This window comes from Myotis myotis, unplaced genomic scaffold (genome assembly GCF_014108235.1).
Source record: "Myotis myotis isolate mMyoMyo1 unplaced genomic scaffold, mMyoMyo1.p scaffold_m19_p_1, whole genome shotgun sequence".
Classification (NCBI taxonomy): domain Eukaryota; kingdom Metazoa; phylum Chordata; class Mammalia; order Chiroptera; family Vespertilionidae; genus Myotis; species Myotis myotis.
Window position 1 is genome coordinate 160,156,021 of NW_023416313.1, and position 23,560 is coordinate 160,179,580.

The window sequence follows — 23,560 nt, forward strand, 5'->3', positions numbered from 1 at the left end:
CCTAAAGACTCGCCCGGATCTGGAGCTCAGAGTCTGCGACTCCCTCCCGATTGAAAACGCCAACCGCGCCCTCCGCCGCCAGCCCGCTCGCGCACTCCGCACCTCAGAATTTGACTTCAGCACTGCGCCTCCTCTGAGTGTCCGCATGCGTTTCTCTTTCCTCCTAGTTGTAGGACTTCCACTCAGCCAGCGTTCCTGTGGTTCTGGGTGATGTCCCTTCCGTTTTTTGGTTTCACTTTTGAAGTAGTTGTTCAAAGCAGCAAACTCCGGCGTTAACCTATGCCGCCATCTTGGTTCTCCTTGTGTTGGTTATTTCTATAACCTCAGTTGTCTTTTATAAAACGACAATCTAACCCTACAATTGGATGGTTCTATAGCATATACCTTATATTCTTCCTCTAGTCCTTTTTGAGGATAGACTTCTGTAGGTAGCTGTGAAGACTCTGAATTCACTGAGTTTGGGAGTTAGATTGCATAGATAGTCTTGCACTTTTTGCAGAGTCTCCCATTGTAAGTCAGCCTGGGTAAGCATCAGACCAAAAACAGTCCAACTTTAAAACCAGTGAAAACTATTGCTATCATAAAATTGACTTAATAGAACGGTTAGAGTGTCTTTTATACAGGGTTGCATTGCTTGAATTTCCTAATAGGGAATCTGACATACATACACTGACCTTTTTAAAATGAAGAACATTATATTAAAAAATCTCTAAAATCTAAATTCTACATTGTATTTATGTACATGTATACAATTATGATATCTTTATGCTTGTGATTAACATTATATTAAAATAGTGTAAGGAAAGTTGTGAGTAGCTTCCTTAATTTAAAACTTCCATTGTGAAGTTTATTGGATATTATTTACAAAGTCTGAAGTTTAAGCCATGCAGTAGACAGACATTCTTCAGTTTAAATATTATAAAGCATCTATCAACATATTATCCAGACTCTTTAGATTCTTTTGGGAATCTGATGATTTAGGTTCTTAAGAGTTAAATTTTTTGCAGTTAATTTTAATACACGTTGTTTACATTGTTTAAATTTAAGATACATTGTTTAAATTGTGCTTAAATTGGGGGACGTAAATGATGGCTTGCATTTAGGGTCTATCAGCCTTATGAAGCCTATAATTTGGGGGTAAGTAATTTTTACAACAAGCTTAAATACAGAATTATTAAGGTGATTGGGATGCTTTATTTTTGAGTTGTGCCTCTTTGGAACAGTGTGATTATAGATAACATTTTCCCTCTTTAGTTTCTGGCATAGTAAACACTACTTTTAAAGGTGGACTTAAAGATATCTGCATATCTCATAATCTGTATATTTGGTTATATAAAATGCACAGTGAGTTTCTGTGACAGGTGCTCAATAAATGCCTACTGATTGGCTCGTTTTTTAGAATAGTTAGCAAGTAGAGCAAGCCTGAGCTGCTTTTGATACCTGAAATTCTTCAGAAGCTCTCCTTCTGTGGGGTTGAGAGATTTAAAAGACTGGGCTATATTTTTGTTTCCATACCTGCCTTGAGGATGTTTTTGTGGGAGTCGGTGTGTGATTAGCTATGACTCACTCTTTAAACATTTTTTTCAATTACAGTTTACATTCGGTATTATTTTGTATTAGTTTTAGTTGTATAGCATAGAGGTTAGACACTCATATACTTTACAAAGTGTTCCCCCAGTATTTCCAGTACCCACCTGGCACTATACATAGGCACTAGAATATTATTGACTATATTCCCTATACTGTACTTTATATCCCTGTGACTCTTTTGTAGCTATCAATTTGTACTTCTTAATTCCTTCACCTTTTCCACCCAGTCTCACCCTCCCCGACTTTTGGCAACCATCAGTCTGTATCCATGAGTCTATCATGAAGCACCCATAAAATAGATCCTGAATTTTTCTTTTTTCTATTTTCCCCTTTGCCAAATTTTATTTTACTGCTATATAATCTTAAGGATTATGCAGTTTTAATATATTTATTACTGAATTTTATCTATTAGGCATCAATACAGACTTTTGGGCTATATTTTTATTGCCCTAACTGCCTTGAGTATGCTTTTGTGAATGTTTAATACTACATGTGATTTTTTTTAATTATGTAATTCTTAGTTTTTAGCTTCATCCATATTTTTATGAGTTAATTCCCTCTTATGATTAACAAATTTAGGATTATCAGTACTCCTGGTATAAGATCAGTGCTTGGCACTAGTTGGTTTTTCAAGGGGAGTATTCAATTGAATAGTTTAGGTGTGCTTGCTTCCCAATACTTTATTTACTGTTGGAATGTTGTGTTTCAGGAAAACTGTGTAGAATTCATTGAGGATGAGGAGGAACAGGTGGACATTGAGACTGTGGAAGAGTTCTCTGAGGAAATTAATGTTGACCAAATGAAGACCACAGCTACCCACACACAGACTTTTAAACAGACGTAAGTTTTATTTCTTTTTGGGTTATTGTTTTTTGACCATAAACAAAACTTCTATTTAGGAGCTCTGGAGTAACTAACTTGGTTTTTTTATTGCTCTAGCTTTTTTAATGATTAGTAAATGAGGAGAGAGGAGCTGGAATTCAGAGGTAATTAACTTGCCTTGGTTATTGCTAGGAGACAATGTAAATATGAATAACATGCTTTTGGAACCTATACACTCTGGTATAGGTTCATATACTAGTTTTGCTAGTTTGTAGGTACTTAAGCTTGGACAAAGTCTTTTTTTTTTAAATTGATTTTAGAGAGAGGAAGGGAGGGGAATAGAGAGACAGAAAAACTGATGAGAAAGAAATATCAATTGGCTGCCTCCTGCACACCTCTCCACTGGAGATCAAGCTGGCAACCAGGGCATGTGCCCTGACCAGGAATCGAACTGTGAACTCATGGTTCATAGGTTGACGCTCATCCACTGAGCCACGCTGGCCAGGCAGTTCCATTATCTTTAAAAGATTAAGACATTAACCACCGTATAAAGTAGTAATGAGTTGAGAAAGTAATTAAAAAAAAATTTATTGGGGTGTCACTGGTTAACAAAATTATATAGGTTTCAGGTGTACAATTCCACAACACGTTGTCTGTATACTGTATTGTACATCACCCCCAAGTCAAGTCTTCCATCACCATTTATTCCCCCTATACCCTCCTTCACTGCCCTCTACCCTCTTCCCCCGGCAGTCACCACACTGTTGTACATGCCCAGGAGTTTTTTTTCTCTTTTTCCCCCCTTATTGCTTAATCCCTCCATACTTCCCAGTCTCCCTTCCCCGCCCCTTCCCCCAACAGCTGTCAGCCTGCTCTCTATGTGTTTGTCTATATTTTGCTTGTTAGTTCATTTTGTTCACCAGATTTCACATATGAGTGAAATCATACAGTGCTTGTCTTTCTCTGGCTGGTTTATTATACTTAGCATAATGATCTCCAGGTCCATCCATGCTGTCACAAAGATAAAGTAATGTTGAGAAAGTCTAAGGGAGGGGAAAGTAGTCCTACTAGTAGTTTTCTTTATTCCAGAGCGCTAATTGGAGGCTACTTCAGTTGCCTACTGGTTAAGCTTGAAAGAGTTTAAATTTCTTAAAAACTTAATTAGACTTAATTAAGTTTAGCAGTATTGGCTGGATATTTAAGTTCAGCATAGTAAAAATTGAGTTCCTAAATAATAGCAACAAATAAAAAATGTTTTCTAAAAACTACCAATAGTAACAGAAAGAAACCTGGGACTATTAACAAAAGTTTTATAAGATGTTATTGAAAGACATTGAAGAAAAATTCACTAAATGGAGGTATACCAAGTTAATGAACTGAAGTAAAGGGCCAAGACCTGTCAGGGCACACACAGGAATCAACCAATGAGTGCATAAATAAGTGGAACAACAAATCTTTCTCTCTCTCATATCAATTAATAAATAAAGGACCAAGAATAACCAAAACACACAGAGCACAAACTGTTGTAAAACAGCAGATTATTAAGAATTTAAAATTTTTTGTCTATTAGAACACCAAGAAAACAGTGAGAAGGCAAACTTAAACTGTAAAAGAAATATTTACAGTGTTTGACAAAGAATTACTATCAAGGATATAAACTGTTACAAGTCAGTAAGAAAAAAATAATTCAGTTATTAAAGGAAGTAATGGTTATCTCAGGCCATTCACATGAGGAAACCTGGATAGCTAGTACACAACGAAAATTTGTTGAACCTCACAAGTAATTAGGGAAATGCAAATTTGAACCACAATGACTTTATCAATTCACACCCATAAGATTGGCAAAATTGAAATTTCTGTTAGTACTAATTGTGGAGCAATGGGAACATACTACAGGTGGGGAGTGTAAATTGTTAAAACCATTTGGTGAGAAGTGTGACATTACTAAAGTTGAAGATGTACGCGCCTTGTATTCATCTATTCTACTCCTAGATATATGCCCTAAAAAAGCATGTACAAGGGGTCATATATGGGACTATCCACTGCAGCATTGCCAAAATTTGTAAACAACCTAAGCAACTACTAACATTCTGAAAAAATAAATTTTGGAAAGTTCACACTTAAAATGATTGAACTAGAACTGTAATTGTATCAACATGTTTCAGATGTAAGGTGAGTGGAACAGATCAGTTAAATAAAGATACCCTACACTTAATATATAATGTTTAACGTGCTATGTAATATTTTCTATTTAGAGATAGATCCTACATACCTAATAAAACTGTAAATATATGCATGGTAAACTCAGTTTGGGAGTGTTTACCTATGAGAAGGAACAAGGACATGGTATTGAGTACAGCTGCTCTTAGTTTTTAAAGGTTTTATTTCTCAAGCTGGGTAGTAGATACCTGGATTTCCATTATGTGTTTGTTTCTACTGGTTTGTATATTTGAAGTATGTTGTGATTGAAAAAGTAATTAGTGTTAGGGACTATTTGGACACCGTTTATTAGAGAAAGAAATAAGTTATATTGCCACATATCAGACCTTGGAGGAAAGAAGCTAGTTACAATTTAGACAATTTGAGATGGTTTGGTTTAATATAGTTGTGAAAATAGATCTTAGATTACTGAATTTTAGTAAGACCTTGAAATATATTATCTTTATCTAGGTGCCGTACCCATATGTCTGCAGATGAAAAAGCTGCTGAAAGAAGTCGAAAGGTAGTTATAATATATTTAATGATAATTATCCTATCTAATAATAGACAAACATGGTAATTGACCATACCTTCGCTACGCCTCCCATTGGCTAATCAGCACAATTTGCAAATTAACCGCCAATAAATATGGCAGCTAATTTGCATACTGTAGGCAGGGTGGGACAGCGCCCTGGTGGAGGCGTCAGGCCTGGGCAAGGGGCCGATCCGGCGATCGGAGAGTGATGGAGGTTGATGCCTCTGGCCTAGGCATCAGGCCTGGGCAGGGGGCGGAGCAGTCAATTGGAGGGGGTCTGAGGGTCCCCTGCCCAGGCTTGATGCCTTGGCGAGAGGCGTCAGGCCTGGGTGGGGGGCCGAGCGGGAGATCAGAGGGAGATGGGGGTCTCCTGCCCAGGCCTGACACCTCTGGCCTAGGCGTCAGGCCTGGGCGGGGGGCGGAGCCGGCAATCGGAGGGCCTGGGGGTGAGGAGGCAACCCGGTGATTGGTGTGAACTACAGAGGAGAAACACCTTTTCTGACCACTCATTGGTTAAGCTCCCTGTATGCCACTGGTAATATTCTTAGTAATTTAGGGTTTTTCACCACACTCCTGGTGAAAAAAAACGAAGGTCCGCTGCTGGAGAGCTAAGAAATGTCATATCCTGCCCTAGCCGGTTTGGCTCAGTGGATAATGCCTTGGCTCTGTCTTTCCTTTTCTCTTCCACATTCTCAAAAAATCAATGGAAACATACCCTCAGGTAAGGATAAAAAAAATAATAAATTATTATTATATGAAAGACACATCTTGAAAATGCCTAAAGAAAGTTGTCATTTTTTATGGTGAAGGGACTGGAGTCCGTGTTGATGAAAAAACCTTGCTGGCTGTGGTGACTGGCAGTGGCTGCAGCAGCGGGGTGATGGGGCTGGTGCCTTCCCCTGATCAGCCCGGTCACCTCCCACAAAGGGAGGCCAGACTATGGCTTAGGTCCTATCCCCAAGGGGAGCAGGGAGCAGGGAGCGGGCCTAAGCCGTCACTAGGACATCCCCTGAGGGCTCCCCGTATGTGAGAGGGGGCAGGCTGGGCTGAGGGACACCCCCCCGCCCCTCCCCCCCCACCCCAGTGCACGAATTTTGTGCACCAGGCCCCTAGTATTAGTTATATTCAGGGTTAGTCTTACTAGTGAGTTAATATAGTCAGCTTTTTTTTTTTTAACCCTTAATGAAATTATATTTTTAATGCTATTTCTCTTCATAATTCTCTCTTCTACCCAGATGGTAGAATAATTTAGAAGCATTAAAATGGATGTAATTAAATTAAATTATGCATTTAATTAAAATTGATGTGCGTATCAGGTTTTATAAATTTCTTGACCATTTTAATCCTTTAATATAATGATATGCTATAAAATAAGCTGGCAGTCTTCAGTGATTTTTCAGTAACCTAAAAATTAATTATTCTCTATAATGATGGCTAGCAGTTTAAGGAGCCATGAAATTAAAACCTCCTTTGATTTTATTAATATATTTACTGTATATCATGGTATAATTAAGCCAAGTTTTCTCTTTATCCTTATTGACATTAAGAATGCAAGAGAGTTTGGTAGTTTAAATCATTTTCCACTTGCTATTCTGTCTTTTTTTTTTTAATATATTTTTATTGATTTCAGAAAGGAAGGGAGAGGGAAAGAGAGAGAAACATCAATGATGAGAGGGAATCATTGATCGGCTGCCTCCTGCACACCCCCTACTGGGGATCGAGCCCACAACCTGGGCATGTGCCCTTGTCCGGAATCGAACCCGGGACTCTTCAGTCCACAGGCCGACGCTCTATCCACTGAGCCAAACCAGCTAGGGCACTATTCTGTCTTCTTTTTAAAAAAATATATTTTATTGATATTTTACAGAGAGAGAGAGAGAGAGTTAGAAACATCGATGAGAGAGAAACATCGATCAGCTGCCTCCTGCACACCCCCTACTGGGGATGTGCCTGCAACCAAGGTATATGCCCTTGACCGGAATCGAACCTGGGACCCTTCAGTCCACAGGCCAATGCTCTATCCACTGAGCCAAACCGATTAGGGCCAAAAATTGACTTTTTAAAGAATGAAAAAGCAAGTTTAGTAGAGAGCACTATTATAGCACTATAAAAAGATTCAAAGATGAGAAAAACTATTTTGAACAAATAAATTTATCTACTGAACCAAAAGGGTTAGGGCTTGTCTTCTTAATTTAAGAGATAAAGATAGCGATAGAGGTTGGGTTGAGTTGAAGGGTGGTATTCAGATTCTTTCTTAAAAACCATTTGGTATGGTTAGTTTGAGTTTGATCTGATTTTGGGGATCACATGATACATATTTACATGCTTGTAATCAATTTTGTACATATTACTATATTTTTTCATTCATATTAAAACATTTTTCAGATAAAATATTTTTCATAACTTATTTATACAATCCATTGTTTTTATGCCCTAATTATTACATGCAAATTATTTATAATGTTTTGCTATATTTAAACTTGGTATTAGACTTTATTCTCTCTTGTTATAACTTTTATTCTCCCGTACTATACTAATGCTCAACAAGTTTAACTTTAGAAAGAAAGTAATTTTAGTTCTGGCCATGTAGCTTAGTTGGTTAGAGTGTTGTTCCAATATGCTAAGGTTTGGGGTTGGATCCCTGGTCAGGGCACATACAAGAATCAATCAATGAATGTGTAAATAAGTGGAACAACAAAATTTCCTCCCTCTCTTTCTCTCTCTAAAAATCAATGGGAAAAAAGGACAATAATTTTATATAAGAGTTTCGGTACTAGCAGGGTTATGATAAAGACAGTGTCAGATAAAAAAAAAAGACAACTAGACCCATCAGAGAGGGAAAAACAAAATCAAGAAACTATAGGAAGACAGGAAATGTATTTATTACTTTGTATAAATAGTGTTCACATTGTCATAATAGGGTAGCCACTGTTAGTGATTTTTTAAAACCTGTATTATCACAAATAAAGTGTGGAAGACTTAGTTTTAGTGTTGAAAAATGTTTAAGTACAAATGACAAATTGGGAGATGGAAGAGCAAAGAAGAAATAAGGAGAAGGATAAACAAGTGCTGGTAACCTCATTTTACAGAAATACTGTCTACTGATGAAGTAAGAGATTGAGATCAGTATTGTATTCAAGTTGCAAAGGGATCAATAGAAGAACTAAAATTAATGATATGTTTGTATTAGGAAGATGGGATGATGAAATGATGAGAGTAGTGTGGGCTAAATTCTCTTTTACACAACAGGAAGTGGATAGATAGCATTGAAAATTGACAAGCATATGCTTATGTTACTATTTATTGTTAAGGTATAGTTTTAAGAGCCAGAAAAAGCATCAAGTGGCCTGGCTGATGTGGCTCAGTGGTTGAGCATTGACCTATTAAACAGTAGGCCATGGTTCGATTCCCAGTCAGGGCACATGCCCGGGTTGCGGGCTTGATCCCAGTGTCGTGCGTGCAGGAGGCAGCCAATCAATGATTCTCTCATCATTGATGTTTCTATCTTTATCGTTCTCTTTCTCTCTGAAATCAATTAAAACAATAAAAAAAGGATCAAGTGGTTGTTTCTGTGGGTTTATGTACAGGTGAAGGGCACAGTTGCTTTTCATTATAAACCTTTTAAATATTTATATTAAAAACCCATGTGCATCTATTACTTCTTGCATCTATAATACATAATTTAAAAAAAATTTTTTTAGTATATTTTTATTGATTTCAGAGAGGAGGGGGGGGAGAGAGAGAGAGAGAGAGAGAGAGAGAGAGAGAGAGAGAGAGAGAAACAATGATGAGAGAGAATCATTGATCGGCTGCCTCCTGCTCGCCCCCTACTGGGGACTGAGTCTGCAACCAGAGCATGTGCCCTGATGGGGAATTGAACCGTGACCTCCTAGTAGTTCATAGGTGGATGCTCAGCCACTGAGCCACATTGGCTGGGCTGTATAGTACATAATTTTTTAAAAATTGAAATAAGAGAGAAAGCATGACTAAGGCATCCTGAGGGTCAAGAAAAAATTTTCTGAAAAAATGCAAAGTTTGAGTTTTAAATGTTAGATTAAGAATTTGCACAGTTAAATTAAAAAAAAAAGGAATTTACATTGTTAGATTTTGAGGAAGGATAGATTAGTAGTATGTTGAGAGGCTATGATAGTTCAGGCAGAAGATGGCGGGTGTCTGATATAGAGCAATGCCATTTGGGATGGAAGAAGCGGCAAGGTACATGTGAAAGATATTTAGGTGTTCATTTTTTGTTTGTACAGACTTCACCAGTTCCTATAAAACTGAAGCCTGAATACTGGAGTGAAAAATTACAGAAAGAAGCAGAAGCTTTTGCTTATTATCGCCGGACGCACACTGCCAATGAGCGGCGCCGGCGTGGTGAAATGAGGGATCTCTTTGAGAAATTGAAGATCACATTGGGATTACTTCACTCTTCCAAGGTTTCCAAAAGTCTCATTCTTACTAGGGTAAGTGTTCTGTATAGACATTAAGAGCTTGACTAAGAATCTTCTAAACATAAAAATAAAGTATTATCACACAAGGGAGGTTGAAATAGAGTTGTATTTAACATTTGAATATGGACGAGTAAAGGCCCAATACATCCTTCAGGGGGAAGAGTTTTTTGTTGTGTCACAGTAGCTTTTCATTAAAAGCCAGATTCTTAATCAACAGAGCCATCCTTCCTTCAAATAAAGCAAAAACCCTAGTAAGCTTTGTTTAGCACAGTCTCTGTACATTGGTGTGCTCCATAGCACTTAGAACAATTTATCACAGTGAAAAGCACAACATAAGTGATATTTTAACATACTTCTTAACAACAGTCCTTTTAAAAGAAAATCTGAAATATTCAAGCTAGTGAAAGTTTTAAGTTTACATGTCGACTGTCTAAGGCAATTTCATATAAGTTGCTTTTAAAGTAGAAGTTGGAGGGGAGTACAAGGCAAGCATTCATAGTTCTCTAAACAAAGTTATTTCAGTCAGATTTTACTTTGACTGGGAAATGACTTTAAATTTGATTTATTAAAATCTAAACAGAGTAGAACGTTTTGTAACACCTTGTAGTTGTGGAAACATCTGTTACCCACTCAGTGATGCTTTTTGGAAATAATCATGTTCCTTAGAATTACAAGCCAGAAAGCCTGCAGTTTAACAAAAAAATAATATATGGATTATTTTAAATGGCATTATAAAATTCTCTAAAATATTAGATTAAATTTTTTTTATTAAAGAAGTTGTGTAGGAAGAGCAAGTTGATTGAGATATTATTATTTCTATTTTTAGGCATTCAGCGAAATTCAGGGACTAACAGATCAAGCTGACAAGTTGATAGGACAGAAAAATCTCCTGACTCGAAAAAGAAATATTTTGATACGGAAAGTATCATCTCTTTCAGGTGAGATATGTAAATGATCTTTGGTAAAGAGTATGATAACCGCTTTAGTAAAGAGAAATTCTCAATAGCTCTTTCAGATATTCTAGTTTAAGGCTTGGTTCCCATAATTAACGTCAGTTATCTTTTGACTAAATGGGGCGGTTTCTCTTGGTTTATAATCACTCTTGCCTTCCATAGTTTTGGGGAATATAGTTAAATCAACTGGATTTCAGTTGACTCTATTTCTCATTATTATGTGGGGTCATACAGAGAGTGACAATTTATTCCTTGTCAACCTATAGGTAAGACAGAAGAAGTGGTCCTGAAGAAGCTAGAGTATATTTATGCAAAACAGCAAGCACTAGAGGCACAAAAAAGAAAAAAGAAGATGGGATCAGATGAGTTTGATGTGTCTCCCAGAACTAGCAAACAGCAGGAAGGATCTTCTGCATCATCTGTAGATCTCGGACAGATGTTTATAAATAACAGGAAGGGGCAACCTTTGATTCTTTCCAGAAAAAGAGACCAGGCCACAGGTAGGAGGGCCATTCTTTGCTTTTCTTAATGTAGATGATCATCAGTTCAGTTTAGTTTAGTGGACTGAATCTTGTGGCCATAATTTAGTTGTAAATGAATGAATTAAATGTTCTATATAATAAAAAGCTAATATACAAATTTTCCTCTCTACTGGGAGTTCGACCAGGGGTTGGGGCCAGCCAGCCAACCGCCCGCAGCACCTCCCCCCGGCCAGCCAGCTGCCCCTAATTGGCAGATGGGGGCAGGCTGGCCTGACCCCACCCATGCATGAATTCGTGCACCGGGCCTCTAGTGGTTATATAAAAAGTAGAACATTTACTACATTAGATTTCAGTTTCTAGCTTTTACATTCAACCAAATCTTAAGAAGTTACCAGTCATGATAGCATTTAAGACCTACTTCTAATACAGTGCACAGTCATATATTTTCCCTCTAGTGTTTCAGTGAGTATTTCATAGGCTGCCATCTTTTCAGACTTTATACATGAACTCTTTCCTTGCAGTTCTGCTTATCAGTCATGAGGAAGTTTGGGTCTAGCTGAGACAAATATATTAGAAGATTTTAAAAATTTAATTTTGTTGAATCAGATTGCCTATAAATGAATTGCTTTAAGGAACAAAGTAAATTGTTTTTTTTTAATCTTTATTGTTGAAAGTATTACACATATCCCGTTTTCTCCCATTGACCCCCTCTAGCCCACCCCTGCCCCAGGCCCTCTCCACCCACTGTCTGCGTCCATGGGTTATGCATATATGCATACAAGGTCTTTGGTTGATTACCTCCCACCCACCTACCCTCCCCCGCCTTCTCTCCAAGATTCCACACTATGTTCCATGCTTCCATGTCTTTGGATCCACGCTGTTCATCAGTTTTTTTTGCTAATTAGATTCCATATATGAGTGAGATCATGTGATACTTGTCTTTCTCTGACTGACTTATTTCATTTAGGATGATACTCTCCAGGTTATAAATTGGTTCTAACTTATTCCTCTATCCTGCCTTGATTTTTGGAAGTGAGATGATACTAATTTTACATTATTTTTGTATATCCTTAGAGAATAGTATATCCTTTTCTATTCTTTGAGTGGCCTAGTGTATGAACCTGGAAATTTGTTTTTTGTTTTTAAATATATTTTTATTGATTTCAGAGGGGGAGAGAGAGATTGAAACATTAATGATGAGAGAGAATCATCGATTGGCTGCCTCCTGCATGCCCCCTACTGGAGCTCGAGCCTGCAACCCCGGCAGGTGCCCTTGACCGAAATCTTCAGACCATAGGCCGACGCTCTATCTACTGAGCTAAACCGGCTAGGGCCAGGATATTTGGTTTTTAAAATCAACTAAGATAGTACTGATAAACACTGAAGTATAAGTTAGTTTTAACATTGCAGAATCAAATCATGTTATTGCTAAGAAAGGATTTTAATGATCATTTAATCCAGTCAGCTCATTTCACAAATAGAAAAACTGAGGTCTAGAAATTTGAAATAAGTTGTTAGAGGTATATAGGAAAGCAAGCAAGCCTAGGATTAGAATTGTATGTCTTCATCCAGATTCATCGTCACGACTATCAGAAGCTTTCCATCAAAAAGTGGTTCCATAACTCTATTCCTCAATAATAACAAATTCTGAGCATTAAAAGAACTAGTGGCCCTGGCCATTGTGGCTCAGTGGTTAGAGTATTGGCCCGTGCACTGAAGGGTTGCAGATCGGTCCAGGGCATGTACCTGGATTGCAGGTGCTCAATCCCTGGCTCTGTTTGGGGCACGTGCAGGAGGCAAACCAATCGATAAGTCTCTCCTGTCAATGTTTCTATCTCCCCCCACTTTTCCCTCCCTCCCTCCCTTCCACACTTTCTAAAACTTAATGAAAAAAATATCGTTGGGTGAGGATTAACAACAACAAAAAACAAAACGAAACAGGAGAACCAGTGGATAGGTAACCATTATTCAGTGAAAAGTGGTTCAGAAAGTAAATTCCAAGTTGGGGTTCCTTCACTAAATTTGAAATTTCCTTCATGCCTTTTAAGTCTGTGTAGTTTTAGGGATATCTCCAATGGTCGGCAAACTCATTAGTCAACAGAGCCAAATATTAATAGTACAATGATTGAAATTTATTTTGAGAGCCAAATTTTTTAAGCTTAAACTATAAAGGTAGGTACATTGTTATTAACTTAATTAGGGTACTCCTAAGGCTTAGGAAGAGCCACACTCAAGGGGCCAAAGACCCGCATGTGGCTCAAAAGCCGCAGTTTGCTGACCACGGTCCTAGACTCATAGGCTATACTTGGATTAGTTGAAGATTTTTAATCCTTAACTAATCTCTGATCTTCCTTACAGAAAATACCTCACCATCTAACACTCCACACACCTCTGCCAACATCGTGATGACTCCACAAGGGCAATTGCTCACCTTAAAAGGTCCCCTATTTTCAGGACCAGTGGTAACTGTTTCTCCTGCTCTATTAGAAGCAGATCTGAAGCCTCAACTTGCCAGAAGTGCTGTGGCTCAATCAGGTATGTCATAGGTGGTGGTCTTTATGGATAGTGAAAAAGAGTTATTCCCTGATATCCCACCGTGATAGAGAAAGCTTTGAATGTGTTCTGTAATCATGAAGAACTATTTTACTCAAATGTGCCTTGGTAAGAAATGACCCTCTTTTTGGAACACATTTGGCTCCATCTGTGGTATTGATTGTTTTGGGTTTTTTTTACCTGGGATTGGGAATTATTTTGTGATCTCTAGTTATTTCTAACTAGGAAAAGAATTAAAAAGATGTGAGAGTAGGAAGAAGATGAAGAGTCATTATTTTAGTTTTGGGTACTAAGAAGTATTTGTCAATTGTGTATTATATTCAACTAGAGGCCTGGTGCACAAAAATTTGTGCAGTCAGGGGGGAGGGGCGGTCCCTCAGCCCGGTCTGTGCCCTCTCGAAGTCTGGGACCCCTTGGGAGATAACGACCTGCTGGCTTAGGCCTGCTCCCCAGTGGCAGAGGGCAGGCCCAATCCCCAGGTGCAGCCCCTGGTCGGGCTCAGAGCAGGGCTGATTGGGGAGTTGGGGCACCGCCCCCTGTCATGCATAGAGCAGGGCGGATCGGGAGGTTGTGATGCCACCCTCAGTCATGCTCAGGGTAGGGCCGATTGGGGGGTTGGGGCACCGCCCCCTGTCACACTCAAGGCAGGGTTGATGGGGAGGTTGTGGCGCCACCCCCTGTCACGCACAGAGCAGGGCCAGTCAGGGTTGGGGCACTGCCCCCTGTCACTCACAGAGCAGGGCCCATCAGAGGGGTTGGGGAGCTCCCCCCTGTCACGCACAGAGCAGGGCCCATCATGGGGTTGGGGAGCTCCCCCCTGTCACTCACAGAGCAGGGCCGATCAGGGGGTTGAGGTGCTCCCCCCTGTCACTCACAGAGTAGGGCGATAGGGGAGTTGGGGCACAGCCCCGTCACACACAGAGCAGGGCAGATCAGGGGGTTGGGGCACCGCACCCTGTCACACTCAGGGCAGGGCCGATGGGGAGGTTATGGCTCTACCCCGTCACACACAGAGCAGGGCCCGTGGGAGGGGGTTGGGGCGCTGCACCCTGTCACACACACACAGCAGGGCCGATCAGGGGGTTGGGGCACTGCAGCCTGTCACACACAGAGCTGCAGGGCGATCAGGGGGTTGGGGAGCTCCCCCCATCAGGCACAGAGCAGGGCTGATCAGGGGGTTGGGGCGCCTCCCCCTGTCACGAACAGAGCAGGGCCGATAGGGAGGTTGTGGCCCCACCCTCTGTCACACACAGAACCGCAGGGCGATCAGGGGGTTTGGGCGCTGCCCCCTGTCATGCTGATCCCGATGCCGGGAGGCCTCGCGGCTCCGCTGATCCCGGTGCTGGGAGGCATATTACCCTTTTACTATATAGGATAGAGGCCTGGTGCACAGGTGGGGGCCCGCTGGTTTGCCCTGAAGGGTGTCCTGGATCAGGGTGGGGTCCTCACTGGGGTGCCTGGCCAGCCTGGATGAGGGGATGATGGCTGTTTGCAGCTGGTCACACACCCTTCAGGGTGGGGGTCCTCACTGGGGTGCCTGGCCAGTCTGGGTGAGGGGCTGAGGGCTGTTTTCAGGCTGGCAGGTGACTGAAGCTCCCAACTGCTCCTTTTTTTTTTTTTTTCTTTTTTTTTTATTCTGGGGCAGCTTTAGCTCTGAGGCTTGGCTCCAGCCTTTAGGCCTCTGCTGCTGAAAGCAGGTATCTGGTTTGTTTGGGTTCTATAATCGAAACACTTTTTTAACTCCAGCTCTGAGATCCCGGCTGGCTGAAAGCAGGTTTCTGCGGTTTTGTTTAGCTTCTATATTTGTAACAATGTTTCAACCTCAAGCTCAGAGGCGGGCAGCGGCAGGCGGGGAACGTTGGAGTCCTCCATCACTGAAGCAAGCAAGCCTCATGTTCACGTCAAGCTGCCTGGCTGCCGGCCGCCATCTTGGCTGGCAGTTAATTTGCATATCGCCCTGATTAGCCAATGGGAAGGGTAGCGGACGTACGGCTAATTACCATGTTTCTCTTTTATTAGATAGGATCAGAGAGGGTGTACTCCTACATTACCAGCCTGATACAGTTTGAACACCACTTGCTTTTGGGGATAAGAAGTAGAAATGGAAAGTCTCACTTTGATGATTTAGGTTTTAGGCACCTAGATTTCTATTAGGGTACAAGGATATCCTTACTACTAGCAATACTGCTAAACCCAGCCTGGAGGTGTCATTCAGTTCTGCCTATGGGGCTTCACTTTCCCCTCAGAATAGTTAATTGGGTGAACAGAACGAAGATGCATGTCTGCAGCAAGATAAAGAATTAACTTGGGGAGCATTTCTATAAAATAATTAAATGGAACTTTTATTAAGGATGGAATATCAAACACCAGTTTTTTGTGTTTTGTTTGTAAGGTTAGGGTTTAAATTAGGGTTAGTGTTAGGGCTAGGGCTAAGGTTAGGGTTATGGTTAGGTTTTAGGATCTCAAATACCAGTTGTTTTTATTGGATTTTACATATTGTTAGGCTAGGTCTGTAATTTGAAGGACTAATATTTCTTTTTATCTTTTTGATAAAAATAGACTGGAATTTTTTTTTTAAGCAGTATCCATATATATTTTTTTAAATTAAATCTTTATTGTTCATATTATTACAGTTGTTCCTCTCTTTTCCCCCCATAGCTCCCCTCCACCTGGTTACCCCCCACCTTCCGCTCTCACCCCCCGGCCCCCATCCATAGGTGCATGATTTTTGTCCAGTCCCTTCCCGCATCCCCCACACCCCTTTCCCCTCCAAGAATAGTCAGTCCACTCCCTTTCTATGCCCCTGATTCTGTTATAATCACCAGTTTATTCTGTTCATCAGATTATTTATTCACTTGATTTTTAGATTCACTTGTTGATAGATGTGTATTTGTTGTTCATAATTTGTATCTTTACCTTTTTCTTCTTCTTCCTCTTCTTAAAGGATACCTTTCAGCATGTCATATAATCCTGGTTTGGTGGTGATGAACTCCTTTAGCTTTTCCTTATCTGTGAAGCTCTTTATCTGACCTTCAATTCTGAATGATAGCTTTACTGGATAAAGTAATCTTGGTTGTAGGTTCTTGGCATTCATCACTTTGAATATTTCTTGCCACTCCCTTCTGGCCTGCAAAGTTTCTGTTGAGAAATCAGCTGACAGTCGTATGGGTACTCCCTTGTAGGTAACTGACTGTCTTTCTATTGCTGCTTTTAGGATTCTCTCTTTGTCTTTTCCTCTTGGCATTTTAATTATGATGTGTCCTGGTGTGGTCCTCTTTGGATTCCTTTTGTTTGGGGTTCTCTGCGCTTCCTGGACTTGTAAATCAATTTCTTTCACCAGGTGGGGGAAGTTTTCTGTCATTATTTCTTCAAATAGGTTTTCAATATCTTGCTCTCTGTCATCTTCTGGCACCCCTATAATTCTGATGTTGGTACGCTTGAAGCTGTCCCAGAGGCTCCTTACACTATCTTCGTATTTTGGGGTTCTTTTTTCATTTTGCTTTTCCAATTGGGTGTTTTTTGCTTCTTCGTATTTAAAATCTTTGACTTGATTCTTGCGAATCAAGAATCTGCTGTTGGAACTCTACATAATATCCTTTATTTCAGTCAGTGTATGCTTAATTTCTAGTTGGTCCTTTTTCATAACCTTGAGGGTCTCACTACATTTATCGGCGGTCTCAGCAGACTTTTTGAGGGTCTCATTAAGTTTATTGGCGGTTTCTAGAAAGTTCTTGAAAAACCTTAAAAGTGTGGTTTTGAACTCTATATCCAGTTGTTTGCTTTCCTCCATTTCTGTCATTTGTGAACTCTTTCTTTGTTTCCGCATTTTTTATGCTTCCCTGTGTTGGTAGAGTGGCTTTGTGTGCTAGGTGTCCTATAGGGCACAGTGGCTCATCCTCCCCAATTACCTGAGGTGGACACTCTTGGTGCACCCCCTTGTGGTCTTTGTGCACAGTCTTATTGTAGTTAAGCCTTGATTGTCGTAGGTATCACTTGGAGGAATTGACCTCCAGGCCAATTGGCTGTGAGAATCAGCTGTGTCTACGGTGGGAGAACTTCTGTGCTGAAGACACCCTTATGAGGCAAGACTTGCTTCAGTGGAGCTTTGGTGCTCACTGAGTCTGCCCCCTGAGTGTGTCCCTTATGGATCTTAGGAGTTGTAATTGGATGGTCCCACTCTGACCACTGGGTACACTGGCTCTTGGATCTGAGGAGGTGCTAATTTAGTCTCTGCCTGAGGCTACCCAGCAGGAGCTCCAAGGAGATCTGCAGATTCCCCTTCCTTGTTTGGGGTTTGGAGGTGCCCAAATGAGGCCCAGCTGTGAAGCAGTGCAAGCTGCTGTGGGGCCTTGGGCCTTTTCTTGGAAGTTCTGGGTCTGTCTGGCCCAGCTGCAGTTTGTTAGGTAATTTTCAGATTGCAAAGGGCCAGGGCATTCATATGCAAAAGCCTCTGCTGCAGCTTGGGTAGGGCGGGGTCTCAGGGAATCAACAGGGCGGAGCAAAGAGCTATGGCTGATCCTCAGCCCTACTATGAGGGGCCCCGTGTCTCAGTGTCCTGGTAATTGCTCCAAGCACCTCTGAGAGAAATCTGCCCTTGAGTTCCGAATTCTGCCCGCTGCCAGACAGTCCAGTTTCTCCCCGTATGAGTCTAGGTCCCCAGAGACTCACCCAGAACTGAAGTTCAGAGCAGTCGGGGGCTTCTGACTCCCTCCCGATTCAAAAAGACAGCTGCATCCTCAGTTGCCAGCCCTTGCCGGGTGCGCCTCCGTATCTCTGCACTTCCGCACCTCCTCTGAGTCTCAGTATGCTTTTCTCTTTCCTTCTAGTTGTAGAATTTCCACTCAGCCAGCCTTCCTGTGGTTCTGGATGATGTCCGTTTTGTCTTTTCGTTGTATTTTTGAATTTGTTGTGGGAGGCAGCAATTTCCAGTGTTTACCTATGCCACCATCTTGGTTTCTCCTCTAGACTGGAATTTTAACTACAATTTTCCAAATGGTCATTTGGTATGAATGAGAGACATGCTTACTACTGTAGATCTAAATGAAATTTTTTTCTCTCCTAGAAAATGATGACTTATTTATGATGCCAAGAATTGTTAATGTGACATCCCTGGCCACAGAGGGAGGTTTGGTAGATACGAGTGGCAGCAAATATTCTCATGAAGTTCCTGATGGCAAGTCACCTGACCACCTGAAAAACACTGTCAGGAATGAAGATAACTCCTTTGAAGATTCAGGTAGAATCTCTTCCAGAGGCAACCATAGAGGTGGCAGAATGGCATTGGGTCCAACACAGGGTTTTCTAGCAAATAAAGATTCTGGTTTTCCACAAATGGTTGATGTTTCCAGTGTGCAAGAAGCACAAGAGTTCTTACCCAAAAGGATTTCTGGTAATACGAGAGGGATTCAGTATAAATGGAAAGAGAGTGGATCAAGACGGGAGAGACCGAAGCCAAAGGAGTCTTCATTTCACAAATTAAAAATGAAAGATCTGAAAGACTCAAGCATAGAGATGGAACTAAGAAAGGCAGCATCAGCTATAGAGGAAGCAGCACTGGATCCCAGCGAACTGCTAACTAACATGGAAGATGAGGATGATACTGATGAGACACTCACTTCTCTGCTCAATGAGATTGCCTTTCTTAATCAGCAACTAAATGATGACTCTGTTAGCCTGGCGGAACTGCCCAGCTCTATGGATACAGAGTTCCCAGGGGATGCTCGACCGGCTTTCATCAGTAAGCATCCTCCTGGGAATAGAACAAGTTTCCAGATTGGCCACTTGGGTACTGGTGTGAAAGAGTTGCCTGATGTACAAGGAGAGAGTGACTCTGCCAGTCCCCTCCTCTTGCACTTGGAAGATGATGACTTTTCTGAGAATGAAAAACAAATTGTAGAACCAGCCTCTGAGCCAGATGTCCTTAAGATTGTTATTGACTCAGAGATAAAGGATTCCCCTCTTTCCCACAGGAAAGTCAGTGATGGAGGGAAGGGTACTTCTAGTATCCCTGCAGAGTCTGAAAATATTTCCTCACCCCCCATTCTACACATGAAGGCTGGCCTAGAGAACAGCATTACAGATACTGTGTGGAGGCCTATGCCAAAGTTGGCACCTCTGGGTTTAAAAGTAGCTAATCCTTCCAGTGATGCAGATTGTCAGAGTCTCAAGGTGATGCCTTGTTTGGCACCTGTAGCTGCCAAAGTTGGGTCAGTTGGACACAAAAGAAACTTAATAGGGAATGACCAGGAAAGCCGGGAGAGCAAGGTGATGCCTACATTGGCACCTGTTGCGATCAAATTGGGCAACTCTGGGGCCTCATCAAGTTCTGCAGGGAAATGAACTTAATGGTCCTTAGGCAGAAGCCAGGCTGTGAGGGGAAACCTCCTTTCTCTGCTGGCATCTGTTTATTTGTGTCATGGAACTGTGATCCTTGACTTCGATGCAGTGGATAATGGTAGAGAAAGGGATAGGTTGCTGACCTTGGTGTAAGAAATTACTATTATGAAATTCTAATCATGTTAAAATGTGTTACCTCATTTGTGGTGCTGGGTCTCCTCATCCTCTCTAAGATGTGATTGATCCATTGCTGAACATGAGGTGTTCCTTTCACCTAAGGAATTCATAAGATTCTAGATCCATAGTGGTTTTCTAGTTCCCTACGAGATAAAAAGCTGCTTGAGACTTCAGACCTGCTATGGACTGAACTGTATTTTGATAGCTATGGTTTAGGTGTGAAATCCAAGGGAGGTGATGCACTTGTGCAGAAGGATCCAGAAAAGAGAGTTTCCAGTTGGTGTTTTAAAAGCAGGTGGAGAGGAATGGGATAACATGGAATACCAAAGTGAATACTTTGTGGCATTCAGCAAAATTCTCTCTTTCATATCCCAGACAACTTCCATTCCTTCACATTTTCAATAAGAATTATCAATCCAAGTCTTTTGGCAAATTAGGAATGCTTTTAACTTTTATTACTAAGATAATTATTCTGAGATGTTAAAACAGACAGACACACACACACAAGGGAGAACCTAGTTCTCCCTTATTGTCTTGGGCACTGAAAAGACCATTTCACAGGACCAGGGATTTTCACCTGGAATATATATTTTGGAGGTAGGCATAGAGGGAGCCCTCCCCCTTTCACAAATCATGTCACTCAGGAGATAACTAAAATGAAAAGCATTCCCTCCCGAGACCAGAGACTGGCCAAAATAAAAAACTGTGGGGCTGGATATTTCCCAAAGCAAACCAGCCTCCTGGTGCTTGAAGGTTTCATTCATTACCTGCACAGGATGTTAAGTAAAGGAAAGTCACAGAAGGCACTCTTTACCAGGGAAATAAGGCAGTATTTGAATCAAGATATATTTTTTATTATCTGCTACCATGGATTCAATGATCTGTAGAGCTTTTTCACTCAGCTGTCAGGGTATGAAGGACTGACAGCCTGTAAAGATGAAGATATTTATATTTTTGTATAGTTGTTTTGATAGATTTCTCAAAGGCTGAAGTTTTCAACCTAGAAGATGAGATTTGTATTGAGTATAGAAATGATGTTTCCTATCTAGTTTGTAAATAATCATGGTGCACTTGAGGGGTCTCTTGGGAACTCCCGGGGGCAAGAATCACTATTCTGAAAATGTATAGACTGGGATTTAGCTGCTACATTTTGCCTTTCTTAAATAATTATATTTTGGAATGTAACCCATGTTCTGTCTTCATTGACAGGATTTGCTTGTGTTGTTAAACACTAACTAACACAAGAGCTTCCAGTGCCTGGGCTGTGCCTAGGTGATGCTATTTCTTCTACATCCCCTGCCGCCTTTATCCCAAATCCCACTCAGTGTATCTTCAGACCTAGGTTGTGAGACCAACTTTGGAATGGTTCTAGCCAGTAATTACTACTTTCATGGTTGGTTCCCTTTCTAGTAACTCTGGTAATCAACAGATGGAAAAGGGTGGAAAATTTTCCTCTGCAAATTGCAGTGGGAGCAAATTCTTTGTTTTGTGCTACTTGCCTTTCTACACCTTGCTCATCTAGCATTCAACTTTCCCTCCTCTAAGGTTACTGAAGAAGCTTGAAGTAGGTAATGAGTGCTTCTCATTATCCTTCCCACTCCCCTCTACCCAGCAGATTTCATTCATGCCTTAGCCAAGGAGTCCAGCACCTGTCTTCCCTGCTAATAATTGTCCTTGGAGATGCTAGTACTTTAATCTAGGTATAGCAGTTTCCCATTATTTCCTTGCTCATCTTGTCCTCACATTTCCTCCTGACTTCCCAAAGCTCTTGTTATGCCTTTTGAGAGTCAGCCAAGGAACAGGCAAGTGAGTGGATAATCCTCAGGAAAAGAAGGACCATTCTGCTTCTGAACACTGTTCCCTTTTTTATAGACAAACAGGTAGTAGTCAGTTCTTAATGGAAAGATATTTGACTATTTATGAGAGTTGTAATAACATGGAAATAAGAGGTAATTCCCGGTGTTCAAGGAAGGCTGCAGATGTCATTACAAACCCCCAAGATCATGGTGTTTTCAAGACCTCTTAGAGTTAAGAAGATATCAGGGCTATTTTGAGGAGGGCTCAGTCTTCAGAACAATCCTGAAGTTTGACAGAAACTTAAAAAAATCCAAAAACTTTACCCTTTAACCTTACCCCAGGAGAAACTGATCTATGAAAATTACATGTGTGATTATGAAAGATGTAGTTGAGCAAGAGAAATTGAGGAATCTGGAGAATAGTGAGCGCTCACCCTAACTCTATAAGAAGCATGATCTCACAGTAGACCAATAATTCGCCTTTTTATACATCTGTAAATAAATGGAATGTTTTTAAGAATATAATTATGTCAGATTTAGCCTTTTCTTTTATATATTAAATATATATCTTTCCTTTTCTGCTTTTGAAAAATGACTATTTTTTTAGAAATCCAAGAACAGAAGAAGTTTGGTGAGTGGAAGGCAGAATGTGTGAACTTGAAAGAAATAAATCGGTTATAATAAATAAAGCAGGTCTTGGTGTTGGGAAGTTTTGTGCTGGGTTCGAGTAGAGAATCCTAATGCCTCGAGTCATATTTGAGAGAGGTGCCACTGAAGTAGGTTTATCATGTCCTCATGATAAACCTTACTGTTTTCAAAATTTTTGACATGCCATTTGGGGGAATTTTGGTGTTCTAATTCTTGAAGCATGTTTTACATGGAGATTTCAAAATTTTGTACAACTTGACGGCAAGTATATATCAAGAAATTGTTCTACAGTGAAGAAAGGCTAGCCTCATAATACCAATGTGTATGTGGGTAATATGGCCGTTGCCATTGGTAATAACAGGACATAAACACCGTCTTAGCAGGTAAGGACAATAGATGATCTTTAAAAAAATTGTTTTTAAATTGATTTTAGAGAGTGGAAGGGAGAGAGAACACACAGCCTTTTTGGTGTATGGTAGGATGACGCTCTAACCAACTGTGCCACATTGGCCAGGACACAATAGATGATCTTAAGATATATGTAAACTAGTATCACGATTTATAAAAGTGTTTTTATTAAAGGAATCCTTTAGGCCGAAACCGGTTTGGCTCAGTGGATAGAGCGTCAGCTTGCGGACTGAGGGGTCCCAGGTTCGATTCCGGTCAAGGGCATGTACCTGGGTTGCGGGCACATCCCCAGTGGGAGATGTGCAGGGGGCAGCTGATCGATGTTTCTCTCTCATCGATGTTTCTAACTCTCTATCTCTCTCCCTTCCTCTCTGTAAAAATCAATAAAATATATTAAAAACAAATAAAGGAATCCTTTAGATTGAACGACTCTAGGTCACAGATCAAGTCCAGTTATATAAACAAATTATGTTGTGTAATTTTATAGTAAATGCATGTCTTTTTTCCCAGAATTATGGATGAAATACCCGACAATAGGCCTTTCAATAGTAAGTTTGAAAATGTTCTGAATACAGAAGGCAGACAATCCATGTTATTTGGGCAGTTC

At 40.7% G+C, this 23,560-nt stretch overlaps 1 protein-coding gene across 14 annotated transcripts in view; it reads left to right on the plus strand.

Annotated features, from left to right (window-relative positions):
- Positions 1-22,476, plus strand: part of MGA (MAX dimerization protein MGA) — a 136,951-nt gene extending 114,475 nt beyond the window's left edge. For 12 of the 14 annotated variants that reach the window (XM_036298100.1, XM_036298085.1, XM_036298118.1 and 9 more), the window contains 7 exons: positions 2,300-2,430; positions 5,083-5,134; positions 9,406-9,612; positions 10,427-10,538; positions 10,820-11,053; positions 13,394-13,570; positions 18,651-22,476. In XM_036298100.1, coding sequence (XP_036153993.1) covers positions 2,300-2,430; positions 5,083-5,134; positions 9,406-9,612; positions 10,427-10,538; positions 10,820-11,053; positions 13,394-13,570; positions 18,651-19,927 — 2,190 coding nt within the window. In that variant the 3' untranslated portion in view covers positions 19,928-22,476. Of the gene's footprint in view, positions 1-2,299; positions 2,431-5,082; positions 5,135-9,405; positions 9,613-10,426; positions 10,539-10,819; positions 11,054-13,393; positions 13,571-18,650 lie in introns of those variants that run through there. The other 2 variants (XM_036298146.1, XM_036298204.1) reach the window with 2 other exon arrangements.
- Positions 22,477-23,560: the final 1,084 nt, after the last annotated feature.